At 34.2% G+C, this 23267-nt stretch overlaps 1 protein-coding gene across 1 annotated transcript; it reads right to left on the bottom strand.

Moving 5' to 3' along the window:
- Positions 1 to 12766: 12766 nt before the first annotated feature.
- LOC120082174 (NHL domain-containing protein) lies at positions 12767 to 16371 on the bottom strand. Its single transcript, XM_039037427.2, has one exon. The coding sequence runs from the start codon at positions 13924 to 13926 to the stop codon at positions 12835 to 12837; it is 1092 nt and encodes a 363-aa protein (XP_038893355.1). The 5' UTR covers positions 13927 to 16371; the 3' UTR covers positions 12767 to 12834.
- Between the last annotated feature and the right edge of the window lie 6896 nt (positions 16372 to 23267).

The raw sequence follows: 23267 nt of genomic DNA, 5'->3' as shown, positions 1-23267 counted from the left end.
TCGTCGTAGTGAGAGGGTTGTGCAACAACCTGACCGATACTTGGGTTTAACTGAAACTCAAGTCATCATACCAGATGATGGTTTAGAGGATCCATTGTCTTTTAATGAAGCAATGAACGATGTGAATAAAGACCAATGGATTAAAGACATGGACATTGAAATAGAATCTAATTATTTCAATTTTGTATGGGATCTTGTAGATCAACCGGAAGGGGTAAAACCCATCAGTTGCAAATGGATCTATAAGAGAAAACGAAACCAAGCTGGTAAGGTACAGACCTATAAAACTAGACTAGTGGCAAAAGAGTTAACCCAAAGAGAGGGGTTAGATTTTGAAGAAACCTTCTCTCCAGTTGCCATGATAAAGTCTATTAGAATATTCTTATCCATAGCCACATTTTATGATTATGAAATATGACAAATGGATGTCAAGACAGCTTTTCTGAATGACTATCTTGAAAATAGTATCTATGTGTCTCAATCAGAAGGGTTTATACAGCAGGGCCAAGAGTAAAAGGTTTGCAAGCTTAATCGATCCATTTATAGATTAAAACAAGCTTCTAGATCCTAAAATATGATATTTGATGCTGTGATCAAATATGATAGCTTTGAACAAAATATTGACGAACCTTGTGTCTACAAGAAAATCGCCAACAAAACTGTCGTTTTTCTGGTGTTGTATGTTGATGATATTCTACTCATTAGGAATGAGGTAGAATATCTTGCTGACATTAAGAAATGGTTGGCTTCACAATTCCAAATGAAAGATCTGGGAGAAGCACAATATGTTCTTAGAATCCAAATAGTTCGGAATCGCAAGAACAGGACATTAGTTTTATCTCAAGCATCTTATATAGACAAAATATTGTCTAGGAATAAAATGCAAAATTCCAAGAAAGGATCTTTACCTTTCAGGCATGGAATACACTTTTCTAAGGAACAGAGTCCTAAGACACCTCAACGAGTTAAGGAGATGAATTAAATTCCATATGCATCTGCAGTTGGAAGTTTGATGTATGCAATGTTGTGTACTCGTCCCGATATATGCTATGTCGTAGGAATTGTCAGCAAATTTCAATCCACTCCTGGTCATGACCATTGGACTGTTGCTAAAAACATTCTTAAGTATCTTCGAAGAACGAGAGATTATATGCTCGTGTATGGTCCTAAGGATCTAATCCTTACTGGATACACTGATTCTGACTTTCAGACCGATATTGATTCGAGGAAATCAACTTCGGGGTCAGTATTCACTCTTAACGGAGGAGCGGTTATATGAAGAAGCATCAAGCAGAGTTGTATTGCGGACTCCACAATAGAAGCTGAGTATGTAGATGCAAGCGAAGCAGCAAAAGAAACAATATGACTCAGAAAGATCTTAACAGATCTGGAAGTAGTTCCTAATATGCACCTGCCTGTCACTCTCTATTGTGACAATAGTGGAGTAGTTGCAAATTCAAAGGAACCACGAAGCCATAAAAGGGGAAAGCGCATTGAACGGAAATACCATTTCATCAGGGAGATTGTACACAGAAGAGATGTTATTATCACCCAAATTTCTTCCCAAGAAAACTTAGTTGATCCATTTACGAAGGCCCTCTAGACTAAAATGTTCGCGGGTCACCTAGTAGGTCTAGGTCTACGAGTTTTGTATCACTAGGACAAGTGGGAGAATTTGTGGGTATTGTAATTCCCTGGTTTATTGTATTTGTACATTTTATTCTCTCCATGTAAATTCAACATTGTATATATTTGTATATATTGATTCACTGGAGTTTTAGTCTAAGCGGGAGTATTATTGGGTTTTATGTCCAAAAAACTTGCAGTTTGTAGAATAATAAACATTTTCTATACACAATATACTTGTTATTGATCTCATAAATTGTATGAAAGTATAAATCCAATAAACTAAGACCCATGACTATTGTATGAGTACTTGAACTTTATGTAGAGACATAAGAGTGGATCAGGTTCGAGTAAATAGTTAAAATGATCTATGGTACATGAATGAGGTTGGGTACCTTATTCTGATAACACCATTAGATGCGGTCTACTCTGTAGTTGTTACAAAGAGTTGTAAAGTGCTACATACGATGTGATCCTAATTCGTACATGTTATGACATGAGAAGTGGGGGCATCCTATGCAATGAGTTTGCATAAGATTAGGACCAAGAAATAAGTCACTCTTATTTTAAAACATTGTTTACTGTTTAAGACTTACTATTTCACCTAGATGACCTAGGTAACTCGATCTTAATCCTGAGCTAACTATGAACTCTTATTTATTCGGGATTGCCCTTAGATTTTCATAGTTGAAGGTTGGCTCAATAAGACTCCCATTTCAGGGGTAAGACCAGATAGATAGCTGAGGACATAGGGTGCAAGACGGAGTTCACGCCTACCCGATTTAGGGATAGGAGAAAGGTTGTTCTCTCAAGTACTGAATCCATGTCTTAAACAAGGGGCCCCACCCTCTCACTATGCTGGGAGAGTTTGGTTTAATGATTAGATCACAAACCAGTTGTTCATTAGAGGATCAGTAGTTACTTGAGAAATAAAATGTGATCTCGGGGGTAAAACAGATATTTGACCCAGTCATTATTACGAACAACCTATGAAGGGTCAATTTACTGATTATGGTTAAATCATATGGCTATAATATACCTACAGTGAGGGGAGTGCAACTATGGGCTTTAGTGGAGTGACCCATTAGTTAACGAATGAAGATTAATTTGGTCTAATGAGTTTAGCCAATTAATCTCAGATCGTTGGAGCCCATGATCTGTAGGTCCGCGAGGTCCCCTTACTAGCTCGTAACGGACTAGCTCTAAAATAGCGTGATAAGTTAATTTGAAACGTTCAAATTAGAATTAAGGGAATTAGTAATTATATGAGATATATTTATATTTTTAATTTTAGAATTAAACGGAATAGGAGAATTTATATATTTAAATATGATTGAAATATATAAAGATAGATATGTATTAAAATTAATTTAATATTTGATATTAAATTAAATAAATTTTATTTAATAATTATTTTATGAAATTAATTAATTTTTTAAAAAATCAAAATAGATTTTTTTTTAAAATCAAAATTTTGATTTTATGATAAAATTGAAAAAGGAAAAGAAAACAAAACACTTAAATGAAAAATGAAGATTTTCCATTATCCATCTTTTGAAGTAGCTCACACAAGAAGCAATATCTTTGCCTTGTTTTCTCCAAGCATGAGCTGTAACTCATGCACCTCACTCCCTTGTATGTTGATCTACAATAGAATGAAAAGATTGGAGTGAAAATCGGGTAAGCAATCTATAGAGATTTTTAGAGAAAATTTGGTTTGAAGAAAAAGTTCTTCAGCTAATTTTCTACAGTGAGCATTTCTTCTTCTACCCTTGATTCAAGCTTGTTTTGAGTCCCACAACTCAATCTAGAGCACTAAGAGAATAGTGGGGAAGATCTTGAGGTGGTCTACAACAAGATTTGGAGAAGATAGTAGCTGTTGAAGGAGCTTTGAAGAAGTTCTATAAGAGGTATGTCTTGAAACTCACTTCTTTCTACAAAAGCATGCTTTATATTTTTTTAAAATTAGTAAATTTGAGTGCTTAGATGATCCTTATGATTCCGCTGCTATTGATACAAAGCTAGACGATTGTTTCCTGTCAAGTGGAAGGTTCTTGGTGGTATTATGGTAACCGTGAGATAAAAGGAAAAATATTTTCTTTAATTTAGACAAGTTAGAAGAGTTGCCATTCTTGGAAAGAAACTCATGGTTTGCTGTCAAGAGAATTGGTTTTCACTAAACAATAGCTGAAAGAGAGACTAAACGATTGTGGAGTGTTACCATACAATAGTTCACTCAGCCGGTCGTAGCTAAACGATCGCAAGGCTTTTTCTATACGATAGATTGTCTTCATCTACACGATTGAGCATTCGTCTATACGATAGACTCTTCTCATCTCCCACTTGCTCAATCCTTTACACGATTGTTATTCCTCCGATCTCTTCCTCTAACCAAATCCACACAGAGCCCAAACTTCTGGATTCTCACACCGAGAATACCAAGGTAGCCATTGTGGTGGTGTTGTACTCAACTCAACTGAGGTCGAGATATTTGGAGGTCGTTCACTGTGTTTGTGATTTTCGAGATCATTGTGTTCGTGGTCACTGTGATTGTGTTGTGTTGCGGTTGTGTTGTTCAAGCGTTCGTGATCAAGGGAGTTTAAAGATGAGTCTTCAAAGGTATGATACTTTACCCCTTGATCTTGCATAGCCTGTAAGTTTTCATTTCTTGATTGTAATTGTGTATGTTCAATTTCGAATGGAATTTGGAACGATCATTCTGTTACTCATGGAAATCCTCATATCCGATTTCCTTCCTTCTCAACCACCGAAGTTGAGTTTATAGTCTTATCAGAAGAAATTAAAGAAGCTCTCTGACTAAGAGGGCTCCTACAAGACTTTGGACATAAACAAAATACAATGAAAATATATTGTACTATACACCTATCCAAAAACCCTCATTTTCATAATTAAGCTACAAAAAATGCCTAGACATTATCAGCTTCGAGCTACCTAACAATGGATGACAAAAACGAAGTTAGGAGAAGAAGCATCACTCTTAAACACCATAAATGTTATTTTCAAGGTGGAGATTTGTAAAGTCTGTAATAGAATTTGTGTGAAAACAACATTTACACTTTAAAATTTACTCTATTTGTAACATCCTATTTCCATATAAAGGATGATGTTGAGTACAAAAAATGGATGAGAGAAAAAGAGAGTTGTGAGACTTATATGTAAATCCTCCAAGAAAGTAAAGATTCTTTTTCTCCCGTTGATGTAGGTTCTAAGCTGAACCACTTATATCTGCTTGTCCTTTCTTCTTTGCTTCTATCTTCTTCTGCTTCATGATTCATCTATGCATCATTTTCTCAAACAAAAATCCATAGCCATTCGAGTAATAGTGAGAGAGAGATTTGGAAAGTCTGTGAAGAGACTGAAAGAAAAGTGATAGAGAGGAAGAGAAAGGTATCAGATACCTTGCCCGTGCTTGCCTCCACTGATCAGTAGAGGAAAAGAGGAGGAAGCTTTCTCTGATCACCTCTAAAGCAACATGACTGTTTCAGAACCACTTCCTCAGCCAGTTGAATTGAAATATTGGGCCTAATATTGGGCCTTTCCAGCCCAACAATTTTAAATTAAGAAAGGCTTATTCAAAAAGTGTTTAAAGGTAGAGCTATGCATGGCATGTAGGGATATGGTTGTTTAAACAAAACAACCTTTAACAAGCCTTCAACCAAATAACTATAGTAAGCTAACTAACCATTAACAAGTACTCCCAATAATAGCACATAAATAACCAAAACAAATTTAACTAATGTTTTTTTTTTTTTTATCTCTTACCTTCTATGAGTCTATTAAATAATTCTTGAATCCTTTAGCCAATACAATCCAATTACTTCTTCTCTTTTCCCTTATACACATATTAGTGTCCTCTTAAAACCCTTTAGAATGAAGAAAGTTTTTTCCATGACAAGTTTTTGCTTTTTGGTGTTGGTGTTGATGGCATTTGTAAAAGAAGTTCAATTGGCAAAGGCAGCAACATGCGACCCAAATGAGATGAAAGTATGTCTTTTTGCATACACAATGTCGACAGAGCCATCATCAACTTGTTGCGACATAGTAAGGCAGCACAGACCATGTTATTGTAAATACAAACAAAATCCAATGTTTCAATCTTATTTACAATCGCCAACCACCAAAAAGATCATCTCTCAATGTGATGTTACCATCCCCTCTTGCTAGAATCACCAATATCCAATTCATGGGATCCAATATGAAAGGAAGATAATAAAAAAGTGATAAAAAATGAAAATGATATATTCATATTGTTTTGCTTCAATCTTTTTATTTGTACATTATAATTGATTGCATGTACCACATAATATTTACGATTATATATCTAAGTTCATAACAAAAATAATTTTAATACAGTTTCTTAAGTTATTAAAATCTCAATTTAATTCTTTTATTTTGAGTTGTTTTCAAATATAACAAAATTTCATTGTCTATCACTACTAGACATTATAAACTACTATCATCTATCACTGTCTATCAACAAAAGATTGTGACATTTTGCTATAGTTGAAAATATTTCTATTAGTTTTGCCATTTAAAATAATTACCCTTTCAAATTTTCTCCTCTAGTATAAAACATTTTAATATCGTCAACGTTCACACATACAAACGTTGCTAAAATGTTAAATTAAGTTCTATAAACTCAATTAATAATATCTAAAAAGAATTATCAAATGTAATGTCAATCAAAAGATAAAAAACAATTAAAGAGAGACAACACGGATTTCTTTTAGTTTGGTTTAGTTTTTCAACTTACTCCATGAGGTCACACCTAAGAATATAATTAATCAATCAAAGGTTTAGTACAATTTACAATAATATTGACTTTTGCATAAAAGAACTCACTTCTTATATCTGTCTGTAATAGTGGATTGACTTTTCCTTGGATTGAATCTTTTCGAAACACAACAATCACTCTTTAAATACCCTTCAATGGTGGATATGTCTTCCCTAACGAAAATATTTCTCACAAATATAACAAAATTCATACTTTTACAATTTCACATAATTGAAAACACTGTCAAGTACACAATGTTACAAATTTAGAACAATTGAGAGTGGATAAACAAACATGCTCCATCCATCTCTTTATATTGCAATGCTACAATGACCCTTATACATAGAAGTTGAATTGATAAAAGAAAATCTTCAATTTGGTCCACAATTTTTCTGGGTATTTTGCCAACAAGAACGTAGCTCAACTGGCATAATGTTCATATTATCAATCTCGTGGTTTGCACAAACGACTCCTTCAAAACATTTGGAGGGCATGTGGCTATACTTGGGGCTTTGACATATGGCAAGTGATTAAAAAGAAGAAAAAAAAAATTAATTAGGCAGTTTCCCTCGATGTGGGGGAAAGAAAGGAAGATTGATAAAAGGGAAAACAACATAGGAAAAGAGAGGGAAAATTGTGGGATGAAGGATTAAAACTTCAAAGAATTGAGACTTGAAGCTTGAAGCTTGAAAAGAATGATTGAAAATTGACAACTAACATATCAAAGATGATTGGAGTGGAAATTGGTAAGTATCAATAAGATTAACTCGAAAAGAGCAATTATAATGGATAGTATTTTTAGGGATAATAACAAAGTATATAACAACATTTTTAAAAATTTGTAAATATAACAAAGTTTATTAACGATATACTTCTATTGTTAATAGACTCTTACCAACGATAAGGTCTATCGTTGAAAGACTCTTCTATTACTAATAGACCGTCTAAATTTTGTTGTGTTTATAATTTTTTTACCAATATTTTTTGTCTGATTGTTATATTTGCAAGTGTTCTTGAGAAAAATTATAAAGGATTATGTATGGAATCTAGCGAAAGGTTATATTTGTGAGTTTTATTCTTCTTAAGCAACAATAATACTTTTGTGATAAATTAAAGGCTACTAGAATGAAGAAGAAATGAAGAGTTATTATTTTTATTATTGAGATATTTCATGGGTCTAGGTTTTGTTATGCTTAATTTGTGATTGTAATTTAATAATTGATACAATAAATTTTTAAAAAAGAAAAAAAAATATATGAAACTTTACTCTTGGCCATGGAGGTTTGGTAAAGAAAGGAAAGTGATGGTTTAAAGAAAAATGAAGAAAGAAGAAATGGTGGTGTTGGGTCTGAAGAAGAGAAAGAAAAGACTTATTGATTCATGTGAGAAAGGGGAAGAAATTTGGAAAGTTCAAAAAATTTGGGAATTTGAGTGTTTGAGATGCAAGGCTTATTAATAAAGAGTTGAAAGAATATGACATTTTTAGAAGTTGGTGTAGGTGATTGATTATTTTACTAAATATTTATTATTACTTAAATATTATTAAAATTCATGAAATTCATGAATCTATAATTTTAGAACAATCGATACGTGATTTCCAGAAAAATATTCATTAATATTTTGTTTGTAGTTGAAGTTATTTTCAAAGAAACAACCAAGCATGTTTTATTTAAAATGACATGGAAATAATGAGAAAGCATGCTATAAGATGTGAGAATTTGTTAAGTGGTTTTCAAACCACTAGGTCTTCTACCTATGTGATTACCCGATACAGTTTATCAATATGTTTTTGTGGCGTAAATAATATGATGATTTACCTAATATATACGCATCGTGAATGTGTTTCCATGATATAAATGTTGTGGTGATTTTCTGATATACCTCGTAAATGTGATTTTGAAGAATGTAATCCTACTGGAAAAAGATTAGTCTATGATCTCATTCTACGCCAATATGAAAGTAAGTTGGGGTATAGGTTTAGTGATGCATGATTTTTATAAGATTATGTGTCAAGGTTATTAATGATTATTATCTCGATGAATTTTCTGATGTTTTATTAAATTTGAAAGTTTAGTGATATATACTCAGTTCTAAACTTTTATTCACAATAAAGAAAGTTTTCTTAAATTCAATTTATTAATAAAATCACCACTTACTAGGTTTTTGTGTAACGGCCCATGTCCAGGATTCGAAATAGGATTCAGAATTCGGATTCGACACCTTATTTGCCCCAGAACTCTCATAATCGATCAAGATCTCTATCGGCGATAATTTTTAGAATTTAAAATAAAAAATTTCAACCAATAACAATCAAATAAAAGACCATAAAACTCTAAAGAGACCTTTGAAATATCTTCAAATATGGAGTCTCAATTCAACCTCTAACTCCACGAATTTTGTATAGAATCGAGAGGCCTTGTTTTTGTCCAACTCTAGTAGCCACTAATTTTTTTTTTCTTTTTCCTTGATTTTCGAACATGGATACTTCAATACAAATCCTCTAAAATCTTCCTTTTCAATTCCTCTTCACTTTAGTTCCATTTTGCCCAAATTTCCCTCACAAAAACATGCTCAAAAGAGCCTAAATCCAATACATTTCTTCTTCCTCTTTTTGCGTCGACCAACACACAAACTTCAAACTCCAGATTCTATCCTCAATTGCCAGCACCTGCTTGATGATTATCACGTCCCCTGCTGACCAACTCATCACCTCTAAGTCATCCAATGAAATAATTTTGAAGAAAGTAGCTCAACTTAATCCAAAAACTCTTCAATTTATCTTTTCCTTCTAACTCTCGGGTCTACCCAATTTTCATCTAATTTCCTTCAATACCAACCCAATTTAAACTCAACAAGCCTTTTAACACCCCAAATTTACCTTTAAAACTCAAAAATTACCTATTTCACCACATTTTAAAAAATGTTGACTTTTTAGTTGACTTTGACCATTGAATGTTGGCTTTGACTTTGATTTGTCCCGAGCATGCCTACTTCTCCCTCGAGTATGCTTTACATGCTCAACGAGGTTCGTTACTCTGAAACTATTCCCTAGATTCTTATCTTCTTTTCATTAGTGAATAAAACGTTGGTTCGATTCTTTTTATTTCCAAATATATCTCTTAACTAAAATTCTCAAATAAAACTTAATCTCAGTTTCCTAGCATTTACAAGAAAGAGAAAAAGCGGAGAGGGCTTACATTTTGAGCTCATTCTTTCCTTTTCATTTTCCCCACCCAGATTGCTATTGAGTTTTAAGAAGAATTAGCTTATTAGAACTGCTACCCATGTCATCAATTTTTGTGATATCAGCCAAGCATCAAGTTTTAATAAGAGTGTAATTGTGAAATGTTTAAGTGGTGTATTTAATTCAGGTTTAGTTCAAGTTTAAGGAGAGTTCAACGGTAGACTCCATTGCATGTTCAAGATTCTATTGTCGTCACATCTCGTACTAGGTTGTCTTCTTTGTCCTTGTTCTTTTATCTCTTCTAGTTGTGTTTTGATTGTACCTTGATCTCAGACGGTAATTAGGTCTCTTTATCTCTATTGCAATCTAATAATTTAGCAAAATATAGATAAACAAATACATACGTATATACACACAAAGTTGGTATAAACTAATTGATTTTGAATCATCAAATCATGTTTTTAATTTTTTTTAAAAAAAATAAATAGATTGTTTAAACACTAAATACTTCTACCACTAAACAAAACAAAACAAAAAGTCTTTTTTTTTTTTTTTTTGCAATGGTGATATAATATATTGCAAAAAGGAAACCTTTTAGCCTAAGGTTAAGGCCCAAAACAAGATAAAATCCAAAGTAGAAGAGTTAGAGCTCACACATAAACCAAACAACCAAATAAAAGAAGCAAAAACAAAAGAAAAATTCGCATCCCAAGCCAGAAGAAACCAACAAAATTATAACAAAAGAAACTAACCTAAGTCTTTGGACAAGTCAAAGAGAATTGGAGGGTCACCAATATATTAGCCTCATTAGCCATAGAGCGCAATCAATCATCAAAGGGGAAACATAATCATGAAAGAACAACACCAAAGGAAGAGAATGATCGACAGTACCTTTAGGAGACACGAACACTCAAGACACCATCTGATCGGCCACAAGACTAGATCAAAGAATGAAGCTTTGAGCCCCCACCACCAAAATACCTTCAATGGTAACTATATATTCCCTCAGATAAAGGAGCAGCAACCCCACAACTTAACCCCTCAACACGGTCAGAAATCGAACCAAAACCAGCAAGAGCCAAAGTTTCTAGAAGGGAGCACCCTTTAGACCCCCAACTCCACTTTTATCAACAAAATGATCAAAACCACCACACTAAGCACACTTGCATGGCCTCTAAGTATAGTATATTGGGATCTCAAAATCCTCTTCCTACAATTGAATTGTAAGAAAATGAAAGAAATCATCCTCCACTCTCACCTCAACACAAATACAGGTAAAAGACAACCCGATGCTCCTTAGTAGCCTTATCTATACAAGTCAGTTAACCAATAGTGTTGGCCACAATAATCAACCCTCGAGGAGTCTACAATTCCAAAGGAATCCAAAGCAGCTTTGCCTAAATTGATACCCAATCATACACGAAGGTCTTAAGAACAATACTTGGGACCTAATTCTTCAACAGAATAGGTATGCCCCAAATATGTCAACGACCATTAGAAAGCACCCAATCTCGAGCTTAACTTTCATAAACTGGAAAATACCCAGACCATCCTTCAATACATTAACTTACAAAATTTTGACACGACCCCACACCTTATCAATCAAACGAGAAAGTAATCTCAAATGAAAGTCGACCTTCTACAAATTGGCCCAACAAAGAGTAATTCCATAACTTGACCCTTTCGGCAACAACATCCTTTGTTTGAACGACCACTTTCAAACCCTCTAAAAGCACATGGAGAGTAAATAAGCCCCTTTGAATAAAAGGCCAAACGAAGAAGGAAAGCCCAAGAAAAAGGTTGACCCAACACCTCGACATTCCTTAAACTATTTAGATTAGGTGAAGAACCCATGAAACCATCCAGGCCCAACCTCGAAGGCACAAACCAGCCTGCGCTCTACGTAAACCAACCTGCAAAGGACCAGAACCCTTTTGACCCCAACACAATTAAACAACCTTAAAGAAGACCACCCAGAACCAACTTTCTCAGACCTCAAACTCATCGGACTTGTTGAACCCTACCAAGGACCATTTTAGCAAGAACCAAACCATCCCAGACCCACTGAACCAACCCTAGCCGACCCACATCTGACACTTACAAAAGTAGTACTCCCAAGCCCAACCCTAGAAAACCCAAGCCCAACCACTACAAAAGCCCACCACTTGGCAGTCTAAGCCAATCACCATCGCCCAACCTAGCCGACCCAACCAATTGGTCCAACCAAATCGTTGACGCTTTTAGGGAGCCTCCCACGATCTCTTTCTTCCACACACCCACATCTAACACCTACAACATTGGAGGCGATTCCCTTTACCATAGCACAAATGTTGCATCCTCTCCAGCCGATCAACTATCTTACTTAACACCAAAGCACCTACGAAAACCCACATCCTCCTCACTAGTAAACCCCCCTCCCCCCAACGACTGGCGGAGAAAAATTACCACCGAAGGAGAAAACACATCCTCCTCCAAACCTTTATTCAACCACCCAACCGACATAAAAAAAAGTCTTAGCAGGACGAAAATCTTTCTTACCTGAAGAGCAATGCCTACCCATAGCCATCAAAACCAATCAACAACAGAAGAAAAAAAAATCTCCACTCAGCCCCACTGACATATGCTTCTAGACCCTCTCAAACCCACGATGAGCGAAACCCATAAAAGCCTCGAAAGAGCAACTCCAAACCGAGGACAAACTTGATAGCAAAACTGGCCCACACAAAGCACCAAATCAAGGAGATTGGTAGCGATTAGAGTTTTACGAGAGAGACTGGCGCATTGCTCATTTCAACTATTCTAACAGATTATTTAATTAAATAAATTTGACTAATTTTAGGTAAATGCATCTTTTATATCACATCAAATGTATTATGTTTTTCATCGATTTCAGTATAACTCAACTTGTTAAAACATATATCTCTAACAGAGAAGTCAATCTAAAAAAAATCTCTTGGACTCTCACTCTATATTATTATCTCTAAAAAAATTGCAATATTTGCCTTCGAACTTGAACATAAATATAACTCAACTAATTTATATCATTGACCTCCCTCCACTCTTCAATATGTACATAGCTCAATTGATTACATTATAACTTCATCAAAAAAAGTCGATGTTATAAAAGAGAAACTAAATAAATAAAACAAAGAAAAAGAAGATTACAAGAAATCAAGAGTGTTATTCATGATTGGATAAATAAAAACCTTAAAAAAGAGAGGGAAAAAAATCAAGTAGTTTTCTTATCCATATTGCCTATGAGTTGCTTCATTTGAAATCTCCAAAACAAAAAATAAGCCAATCCAAAGCCAATCAATAGATATATCCAAACTCTTTCTTCTTCACTCTCTTTGGTAGACCTCATTTCCTCAATCCCAAACATCTCCCTCCCCAAATTACCATTTAACCCCTCATTCACATACCCATTCAACACATACACTCTCCCCTCATTCCCCACAGTTACAGCGGTAGCAAACTTTTCTTCATCAAGGTCAATTTCGTCATAAACCACCCCCTCCCCCCAACTATCCTCACTCTTCAAGAACCACAGCTTTCTGTAACAGACAACCAAAACGACGCCGTCTCTCCTCGCCGCTATCCCGTCCGCCCCTTTCAGTTCTTTGTTCAGCAAAACCAGCCTCGCCGTGCCGTCGTCGGCGTCGACTTTATACATCTTTCCGGTGTTTGATTGCACCACCAGAAGGTACCCTTTGCTCACATAAACGGCACCGTTTAGCCCTGACGACGAGTAGACTTCGTTCGGAGTTGCGGGATAAGAATTGTAACTCGCTGATTTTGAGAAGATCGACGCCGATCCGCCTTTATCGACCCTCCAGATGAAGTTTCCGGCGGAGTTCGTAACGAAGGCGTTACCCTTGAAGTCGACCGCAACGGCGTTCGCGACGGGGCGTCGACTGGAGGTTCCATTGGAAGGGAGAGAAGTAAGGGAGATGCGACGGCGGGATCGGAGGTCGTAAGCGGCGAGGGCGTTGAATTCCGGGAGAGGTGGGGCGGCGTGGACGGCGGCTAGGAGGCGATTGTTGACTGAATCAATGGCAAGGCCTAAGATCGAGACGTTTTCGGGGAGGGTGGGATCGTGGATTAGGGTTTCGGCGACGCCGGCGTCGGAGACAGAGACGAGAGTGCGGTGGTGGAGTGAGCCGACGACGAAATGCTGGGCGGAATTATCCCATACGAGGCCTTCCGGGTAGAGATTTGGGGATCGGAAATCGATAAGGTGGGGCTTTCGAGCTAGGGTTTGGGAGAGGAACAATTGGAGAAGGATGAAGATGAGAATTGGAGAACGATTAATCGACGCCATGGGAGTGATTTTTGAAGGATTAATGATTTGAGGAAGGAATTTATATATAAGGAAGAAGATGAAGAACCGATTTCTTGAAGAATAAGGAGATAATTGAAGGAAGAGGAACTGGATTTCTTGTCAAAGGGGGCTGAGTTCTTTTTTCCTTTTTCTTTTTCTTCTAAATTTTATTTGAAAGGATCTTTAATTAATTAATACATCAAGTCAAACCTTGTAGATATGTAAAAGAAAATTGCCCAGACCAAACACTCTTATCAAAGTGGCCTCTTTTAGAAAATAAAATACTTGAATAATTTAAGAAAAATTTGTAATAAAAGATACGTTGGTTAATTTATTTTTTCATAAAATTAAGTCTTTTAAAATTTTATGATATTTGTCTCTTAGTTAAAAATAATTGTTTTTTGTTTTTATTTGAATGATTTGATTATCTTTTAATTTAAATTTAAAAATATTTATTTTCAAATTTTCGTTATTACCCTCCTTTGGTTTTTTAAAAATATGTATTTTTTTAATTTTGATTTATATATCCTCTTAATTTTAAATTTTAGTTTAAAATTTTTCATTCTTTTTTTAAAATTTGTGATAATGATCTTAGTTTAAAAAATCTTTTTATTTATTTATTTTAGATGATTTTATTAATCTTGTTAATTTCAAAAAAGATTTTTATTTTTTTTTTTAATTTCATGATAATCCTCTCTAAATTAAAAAAAAAAGACAATTTTTTGACCCACAGTATGGAGATTTCGATCTGGTGCAGGGGACATCTTCTTCATGATCTAGGGGTAGGAGTCCAATGTAGCCCGCGCTAAGCAGGGAGAGTTACTCTTTGGTTCCATTTGTCCACATTCTTCCCTTCCATCTAGAAAAATTCGAGCTTGATTGTTCTGTGTAGTCGATTCGCTCAATACTCTCCATAAACAGAGTCCATGAGCTCGGGAAGAGAAGTAGAGCCCTCAATCAATCAAGGGAGGTCCAACCCTTTCTGATCATTCATCATTCAATTCGTTGTGTTATTCATTCGAGCGGATCTGTCAAGTTCCAGCCACCTAACCAATCTTGTTGATCTTGACCTACAGAAAGCTGTGAATGAGGTAAAGCGACTTAATCTTTGTTTATTTATTTATTTGCAACTAGATGATTTGATTATCTTTTTAATTTTATTAATGTTTTTATTTTGTGATAATTCACATAGTAAAAAAATATTTTTAATTTAGATTTGAATCATAGGATTATCTTTTAATTTCAAACTTTATTTTAAACTAAAATTTTATTTTATTTTATTGTTTCTAATATTATTTCTTTTTTTTTATACATAAATCCTAAACCTTAATTGCAATTCTTCACATGATACTAATTTTTTAAAATTATTTAATATCATTCACGTTTGATGCTAAAAAAACAATTACAAAAAGTCTCGAGGCTAGAGGTTTGATTTCCCCATCCCACATTTTAATTACAATACCTTTAAAAAAAAAAAAATTATTTAATAATTTTAAATATAAAATTACATAATATATTCCTATAACCATCTATCAAAAGGAGCAAAAAGAGAGATCAAACATTTTCCCGTAACCCTTCTAGATAGTATAGAGATATATACTCTTTCAAGTGTAAAATACTCATTTTGCCCTCGATTGTAAATGCATGTCATTTCATTTTTGTTCTGACCGTTCACCTCTCCTTTTTGTTCATTTCTCTCAAGCATTTGAGTTTCGAATTTCATTTCCTCTCCAGTGTCTGATTTCGAATTTTGTTCTCTCCCTTTTGTTGGCTGCTGAATTGAGCGTTAAATATATTATTCTCTATAAGATCGACATACCCAACTAGTGCCTTTCATCTCACACGACTGGTATCTCTACTGCCCTAGCAAGTCCGTTGTATCAAATAGGCACCTCTGCTCAATTAAACTATGGGGCATTTCTTTGGCTCAAAAGCTTGATCTTCTTACTGCCAAGCAACACCCAAGATTTGCTCCCTCTTTGCTCACCTTCATTTACAAACAATTTCAGGGACATCATGTTCCAGATAGTCTTTTCAACATCTCTAAAGGTCTTGAGGATGTTATGTTTCAGGGAGAAGAGCCCGTTGTGTCCTCTTAGCTTGGCCAATGCATTATGCAATTATTGACTTCTGAATCTGGGGAGTTGAGTTTACAAATTCACAAGTGTACTGAGAGAAAGGTTGAGATTGATGCTTTGTTACACATCATGTGGTTATCTGCTATTGGAGTAGAAGTTGCTTCGACATCTGGTGGAAAGGCTGAAATTTCTAATGGTTTGAACCGATTGTATTTTTGTGTTAATTGTTTTTTAAGTCAAACAAAGGCAGAGATTCATGTGTTTGTTTGTTTTTTTTTTTCTTTGTGTCTCTGTTTATGTTTGGATTGGTTATTTCTGACTCTACTTTGCTTTGGGTTGATACTGATACTGAAGGTGATGTCTTTATTTTTGGTTGTTTTCCGTGTTTCTGCTATCGTATGGTGGTTGTTCTGTTTGGTTTTCTTGTCTTAAAAATAGTAGCCAAATGGGACTCGTCATGAAGTCCTTCCCGACCATCAAATAACATTTATAATTATCGATCTAAACTAACTATACTACTGAATAGTACAAGTAGCAAGATCGGGTCAATTTGTAAGGAAGTGCTAAATTTGTTTTACTAAGCCAATTTCCTAATCAAAGTGGTGAATTTGGGGAGGGGAGGGGAGGGGGAGGGGAGGGTGGATTGCGTGGATAGAGAAAAAGTGCAGAGAATAAAGAATAAATGGTAAATGTAATCTTAAATTGGATTGTCGAGTCTATGAGTAGGTGGTATCTGATGCAATTTGATCGTTGAATCTCAAGATTAAGCATACATTTGATTGGCAAGCAAATATCAACTTACTCAACTCAACCAACATGTTTGCGTAGCATACTACCAACTTGTTGAACAACCTGAGCAAGCGGCCTCAAACTATTAACTAAGGCTAATGTGCTAATTAACCTAAATGCTTTCATCCTACTGGGTTTGATAGCATTCATATAGGTTTCAACATTTGCATTAAGATTAAGAGTTCCATTGTGACGATTAACCAATTATCCAGTCGAATTAATTAATAGGTTTATCTTTGAACCTAAGTTGAGCATGCATGAAAGATCTATGGATAGCCTATATCTCTAACACACACAGATTTAACCTTACTACTATGACAATTAAGTCGAGACGAAAGATGGAGATAAATTTCCAGTTAAAATCTCTAACTAAAGACACATCGATGTCTAGGGAGTTCATCTATTCACAAATGCAAATCAAATTAAAGCAAAGTTTTAAGAAGCAAGAAATCACAATGTAATTAATCATATAAATTCAGTTTCCACAAATTTACATTAGAATACTACTCCTAAACTAGAAAACTAACCTCAATGATAAATAAAATTTTGGTTGCACTTTTCTTGTTAAATCTACTTTTTTATTTACTTTCTATTTTTAATGCATTAATTATTATTTTTTTTTAGTTTCTCTCCTTTTTAATTTAGTTTTTACTTTCCAAATTTCAATTTTCAATTTTTACTTTTAAAAAGAATTGGAAAGGAAAAATTTACCCTTCACATAATTGATTTCCCCTTTTTTGCCCTTGACTCCTAATTCAATATCCATCTCTTTCACTCTTACTTTTAAACTAAAACTTTTATTTAATTTTTATCCAAGAAAAATCAAGTGGGTTCTTACAAATTACTTGGATGATGATGACAAGATTGAGCTTCATCCAAAATAAAATTACTACCCAAAAATTAATGCTAAAGACTAAAAAATAGGATGGAACATAGAAGAAGAAAAAAGATAAAGAAAACCTCTCCATTTCCTTGATCTCCTTTTCCATCCCCTCAACCTTGTGATGAAAGAATGTATAAATAGAATCGCAACCACATTGCATATGTAAATCCAACAATTGAACCATTACATGTATCCCAAGGAGCAATTACAAGAAGCAAAGCAAAGAAGATTCAAGAGGCTTTCACACTACATCTTCAAAAGTCAGTAAATTCACAAGAATCGACAAATAATTTTGAACTCAAATTTATATATAATGTTAGTTCAATAAGGCAGGAAGAGAATGACATGAAGATGGCATGAGAAAAGTCCTATAGTTTGGAAGATGGTATGGAGGTCAAAAAGTGTGTAGATTTTGTGAAGAAAATGTTCTCAAGTGTATATTGTATGGAAAAACGTGATATCAAACCTAATCAACATAAGAATTAAACTTTTCATCTTCTAGAGAAGATATTTAAGACAATTTGGAGACTTTTGAAATGCATCCAAAAAGTGTGTTTTCTGGGCTGAGAATTTAGTTAGTTTTATGCTTAATTTGATATCTTTGATGCTTTTATTGTTTGATTGTAGGAAATCGAGCAATTGGATGAGAACAAGAAATTTTGGAATATTAATGACCAAAATATCCCCAAGAAGGTCAAATTTTTGACCTAGGACATTGATCAATGGAGAAAAAAGAAAGAAAATTCAAAAATCGGAGGTAAGGCAGCGTTGAATAAGCATTGCAATGTTGCCCCGTGACATTGCAAGGCAGACAGAGCAACATTGCAACGCTGCTTGCAGCATTGAGATGCTACGATTAGTAATAATGAAATTACCGTTAGCGTTGCAACGCTACATTGGAGCGTTGCAATGCTGCGACTGTTATCTATATAAGCAGCTTTTGGCCAATTTGATTCGAAGAGGCACTTAGGGCTATTTTGAAAGCATAAAGCAATATTTCAGTGAGGCTTCCATGGGGAGCGTAATTCTGGAAAGAGGCGGCATCTCGGAGCTTCAAAGGAACAAAAATTTGAAGAGTTTGTTGAGTTGCAATTCCGGATTCGAGGATGAGAGTCAAAAACACGACTTGCAATTTCTTCCCTCTTTTATTTTATGTTCTTTGCATTAGGAAACCTCATGAATGGTCTATGTTTGTGTTGTAACCATAAGTGACTGATTTTTGTTTCTAGGGTGTTGATTTAGTTTTATGGATTGTGAAAACTGAATTAGTTGCTTCTTGGATTGAATTTATACATAATTATTTTAGCATGTTTGTTCATAATGCTTTTGATTATTTGATCACTAATTGAATGTTCTTTACTTAATGTCTTTCTCGAGAGAGAAGGTATTGAGTTGGATCTAGCGTGTTAAACTGTTAATCGAGTATGCACGAGAATGATAGGAGATTAACAAAGATTGTTGACGGAGGAACTTAATGCTATGGCTAGTCAAGCGATAGAAGAGATTCGGGTCGATGGTTAATCATTAGAAAGGGTTGAGCACGAGAGAGAATATCTGGATAAAAGACTCCTAGATCTATAATTTGCATGAATTAATCTAAGGTCAAAGTAATTAATTTGGTTAATCCGTTTAATGAAATCATACCCTAGAACGTGTTTTTGTCTAGTTTCATCCCTGTTTATCTTTTCTTGCTATTTAGGATTAGATTAGTTAGATTCTCATTACAGTTCGGTCTCCTAAATAAAGTTAGAAAGATCTCTGAATAGCTAAAAGAGTCAAACCATTTCCTCATAGGACGACACTCGATCTCTTAATCGTTTTACTATATTATAATTTGACGGTGCGCTTGCACTACCATCAACTTTCTACAATTTTAGTTTTGCACTTATTAATTAGTATGCAATTAAATTTTAAATTCCTAGGTCTTATTTTCTACAACTTACAATTAATTCCTACAGAATGGCTTGTAATTCCCTTCAAAATTTAGATTATCAATATTAAAAAACTTGTGCTTATTCAACCCCTTTGGTGTTGTATTTTCTTTCAAATCTTGTTTTAGTTTTGATGTTTAAATTGATTCAGTAAGTTTTCATCAAGCTAATTCTGGAGTGAGTTGTCTTAGGATCTAAGAGTGACCATCATAGATTCTAAATTTTATCTAAGTTAGCTTTCTTTATGATTGTTTGCAAAGATCCTAGAAGGACCTCTAGCTTTGTGTCCAACGAACATTGTGGACACTTATCAATTGCAATTATATGGGTTGAGTTGCCAAAGCATTGTGCACCATGTTGCAGCACTCCATCGCCCACATCCATTGGGAATCACGACGATGCCACAGTGTTGCAACCTTATAGCCTAATGCACTTTATGCCTCTTATGCAGCCCTAGGGCCTTTAATGAGGGTGATCTTGTCCTTTTTCGTTCATTCAAAGCCTGATGAGAGTACAAGTGCACACGTTAAATTATAATATAATTAAAATGGCCTTATCCGGTATCATCTTTGGGGAATCAGTTTTATAATCTTCTCGCTATTTTAGATGAATAGCACCATGACGCTGCACAACGTTGTAACTTGCAACATGACACTGCCCTATTCTAGGCAACTTTGGTCTTTTTCCTCCCTTTTTACAATATTTAGCTCGATTTTGACCTTCTTGGACATATTTAGGTCCTTTTTAGCTCTTCTTTGATTCTCTCGCCTTTTGATAAGTCCCTAAAAATTATTAGGAAACGATATTAAATCGAATAAAATCATATGAAATGTATTCTAAATCCAAAGGAAAGAATACACATTTTAGGTACGTTCCACCACTTTAAACTTAAAAATTTGCTAGTCCCGAGAAAAAAAATAGAACAAGACCATAGAGAAGTTCTAAGTAAACATGCAAATGATTCAACTCCAATATAAGAATAACATGTTAGGTCCATAGAAACATTTAAGAATACCTTTTTGTCAAGAAATTTCAAGGCTAAATCTTTTTATCTCCCATGTGTGTGTATTTAAGCTACATTCGATTCAAAACTTAGAAATTGACTTTAGACTTAACAAAGCTTTTCTAGTTTTTCCTACTCCGACTCGTGCATCGATATTTGTTTGTTTTTTTGTCCTTAATCTTAAATTAATTAATTTTAATTAATTAATTAATTAATTAATATTTTGATGAAAAACCTTAATCAATTTACTAATAATTTGAGTGTTTTAAGTGTATATTGCATAGAGCTGGAAACAACGATTTCAGCGCAATTTGGATCACTTAAATTGAAGCTCAAATGAAAAAGATATAGTCAAAACAAGCTTAATGAAAAAATACAAATTGATGACGTGACCGATTTTTTTTCCTCATCAAATTGGACCAATTGAAAGGTGTCACTTGGAGTAATGGAAAAGTGATACATGGTGGACATATGAGTTTTTGTTGGGTTTTAAAAGAAAATGATATATATGTTTGTGTCTAATAGCTAGTTGATTCAAAAAGGAAAAATCTCCACCATTTATTTTTCTTTTTCAAGATTTATTTTTCTTTCTCAAGATCTAAAGATCCAAATTGAATTTGGTTTTCACCTCTCCTCTTTCTTTTTAAACTCCTCATCTTCTCCAAAATTCAAACACAATTCCACATTTTTATAATTCTCCAATTTGTTAAAAGCCACCATTGTTATTCTCGAGGGAGATATGTTGTATTGTGAGGATTCATTTTTTGAGTGCTATAGTTTGTAAGTCCACTCTTTGAGAGAGTTTTTATCATCTTGTTCTTCATTTCCAAATCTGTTGTAAAGTGTTACTCTTGAACCCATAAATGAGTATTGTAACAGTTTATCCTCAACTGTAGAAAGGATTAGGTTTGTTCTTGCGTCCCAAAAAAAGAATGTCGTAGCAATTCAATTCTAAGCAATGGAAAGAGTCAAGTTTGAGAGACATATCCTAGAGGAGCTTGAGAAGTGGATACTGGCCGAGTTATGTTGAACCACTATAAAATCATGATGTCAATTTCTCTATCTCTCATCTAATTTATTTTTCAAATCGTTGTGTGATCAATCGTGCTCAGTTAATGCAATAATAATCAATTAGGAGGTAGTCTTGATGAAGACCGAGGTCGAACACAGGAATTGTAGGGATCAAATCCCGAGCGAAAGTGTAAGGATAGTCTTGCAGTCATTTTTTTTTAATTTTTAAAGAAACAAAAACAACATGCTAAACAGAACATAAATAGGATAAAGAACATACATTATGTATTACAACATGCTTCAAGAAAGGGAGAACCAAAGAGGAAGAATGGTTCTTATTTTTGTAGACTCCCAAACTCCTCAAAATCCCTCTTGATCTTCGTAAGAACGTATCCTTAATGATCACCAACACTACCACAAGAATAACCTTGTTATTCTTAAGGATTCCGAGAGTTTGATGAGTGGTCTCCAACCCTTGGAAGAGGAAGAGGTAGAGAGATTGTAGAGAGGAAAAACTTTTGTGGAGGCTAGGGTAAGTTTTTCATAAAAATAAATTTCGCCTTAAATAGGCTAATAAGATATTATATAAATCCCTTCTCCAAGTAATTTTTTTTTTTTACCCTTAATGTCAATTAATTAAATAATCCCTTATTTAATTAATTTTAATTAATTGACACATTAATTAAATAACCACATATTAAATCTAATTTAATATATGTAGTTAATTAATTAATATATAAACATCCCATGTTTATATTCTTCCACCTTCTTATCATTTTTTAATAAGTTAATTAACCATTAATTAATCAATTAAGTAACTATATTAAGTTATATTTTATATAGAGTTAATAACATTTAAATATCACATATACATCTCTTTAAGAATCCATTTCATATAAATCCAATATTTGAATCTCATTCAAATATATCTCTCTTACATAATTTGAATTATAGATCACATCTATAATTAATTATATATTAATCATATCAGTATACAATTGATTCAATTGATTTAAACAATTCAAATTATTCATCATTAATATTCTTTAGTGAGCTAACAAGGGGACCTGGTGGACCTACAGATCAAAAGCTCCAACGATATGAGATTAATTAGCTAAACTCATTAACCAAATTAATCAATATTCGTTAACTGTGGGTACATTCCACTAAAGTCCCACAATTGCACTTTTCTCCCTGTAGATATGTTTGTGTGTCCACAGATATAGACCAATAACAACAAGTTAGTCCCTTTACGAGTGTTTGTAACACCAATTGGGTCAAATTACCGTTTTACCTTTGGATTACCTCTGTATCCTTAAGTACCAGTGCTCCTTTAATGAACAACCTATTTATAATCCAACCATTAAATAGAAACTCGGGCTAGTGAGAGGGTGGGACCCTTTGTTCAAGTCCCAAAGACACCACTTAAAGGAACACCCATCTACTTATACTAAATGTTCCCATCTTGTACTATTATGTTCCTAGCTCCTGATTCGGTCTTGTACCCAAAATGGTAGGCTTAATTAGTTGGCGAACTAGCCACCCTCACCCATACAAATCAAAGAAAAATCCCTCGTGAGCAGGAGTTCATAATACACTCAAGATTAAGACTTAGTTGCCTAGATCATCCTACTGAAATAGAAACC

The sequence above is a fragment of the Benincasa hispida genome, chromosome 7 (assembly GCF_027475165.1).
Source record: "Benincasa hispida cultivar pf3 chromosome 7, pf3_genome.v1.1, whole genome shotgun sequence".
Lineage (NCBI taxonomy): Eukaryota > Viridiplantae > Streptophyta > Magnoliopsida > Cucurbitales > Cucurbitaceae > Benincasa > Benincasa hispida.
This window is presented reverse-complemented; position numbering and strand designations above follow the sequence as displayed.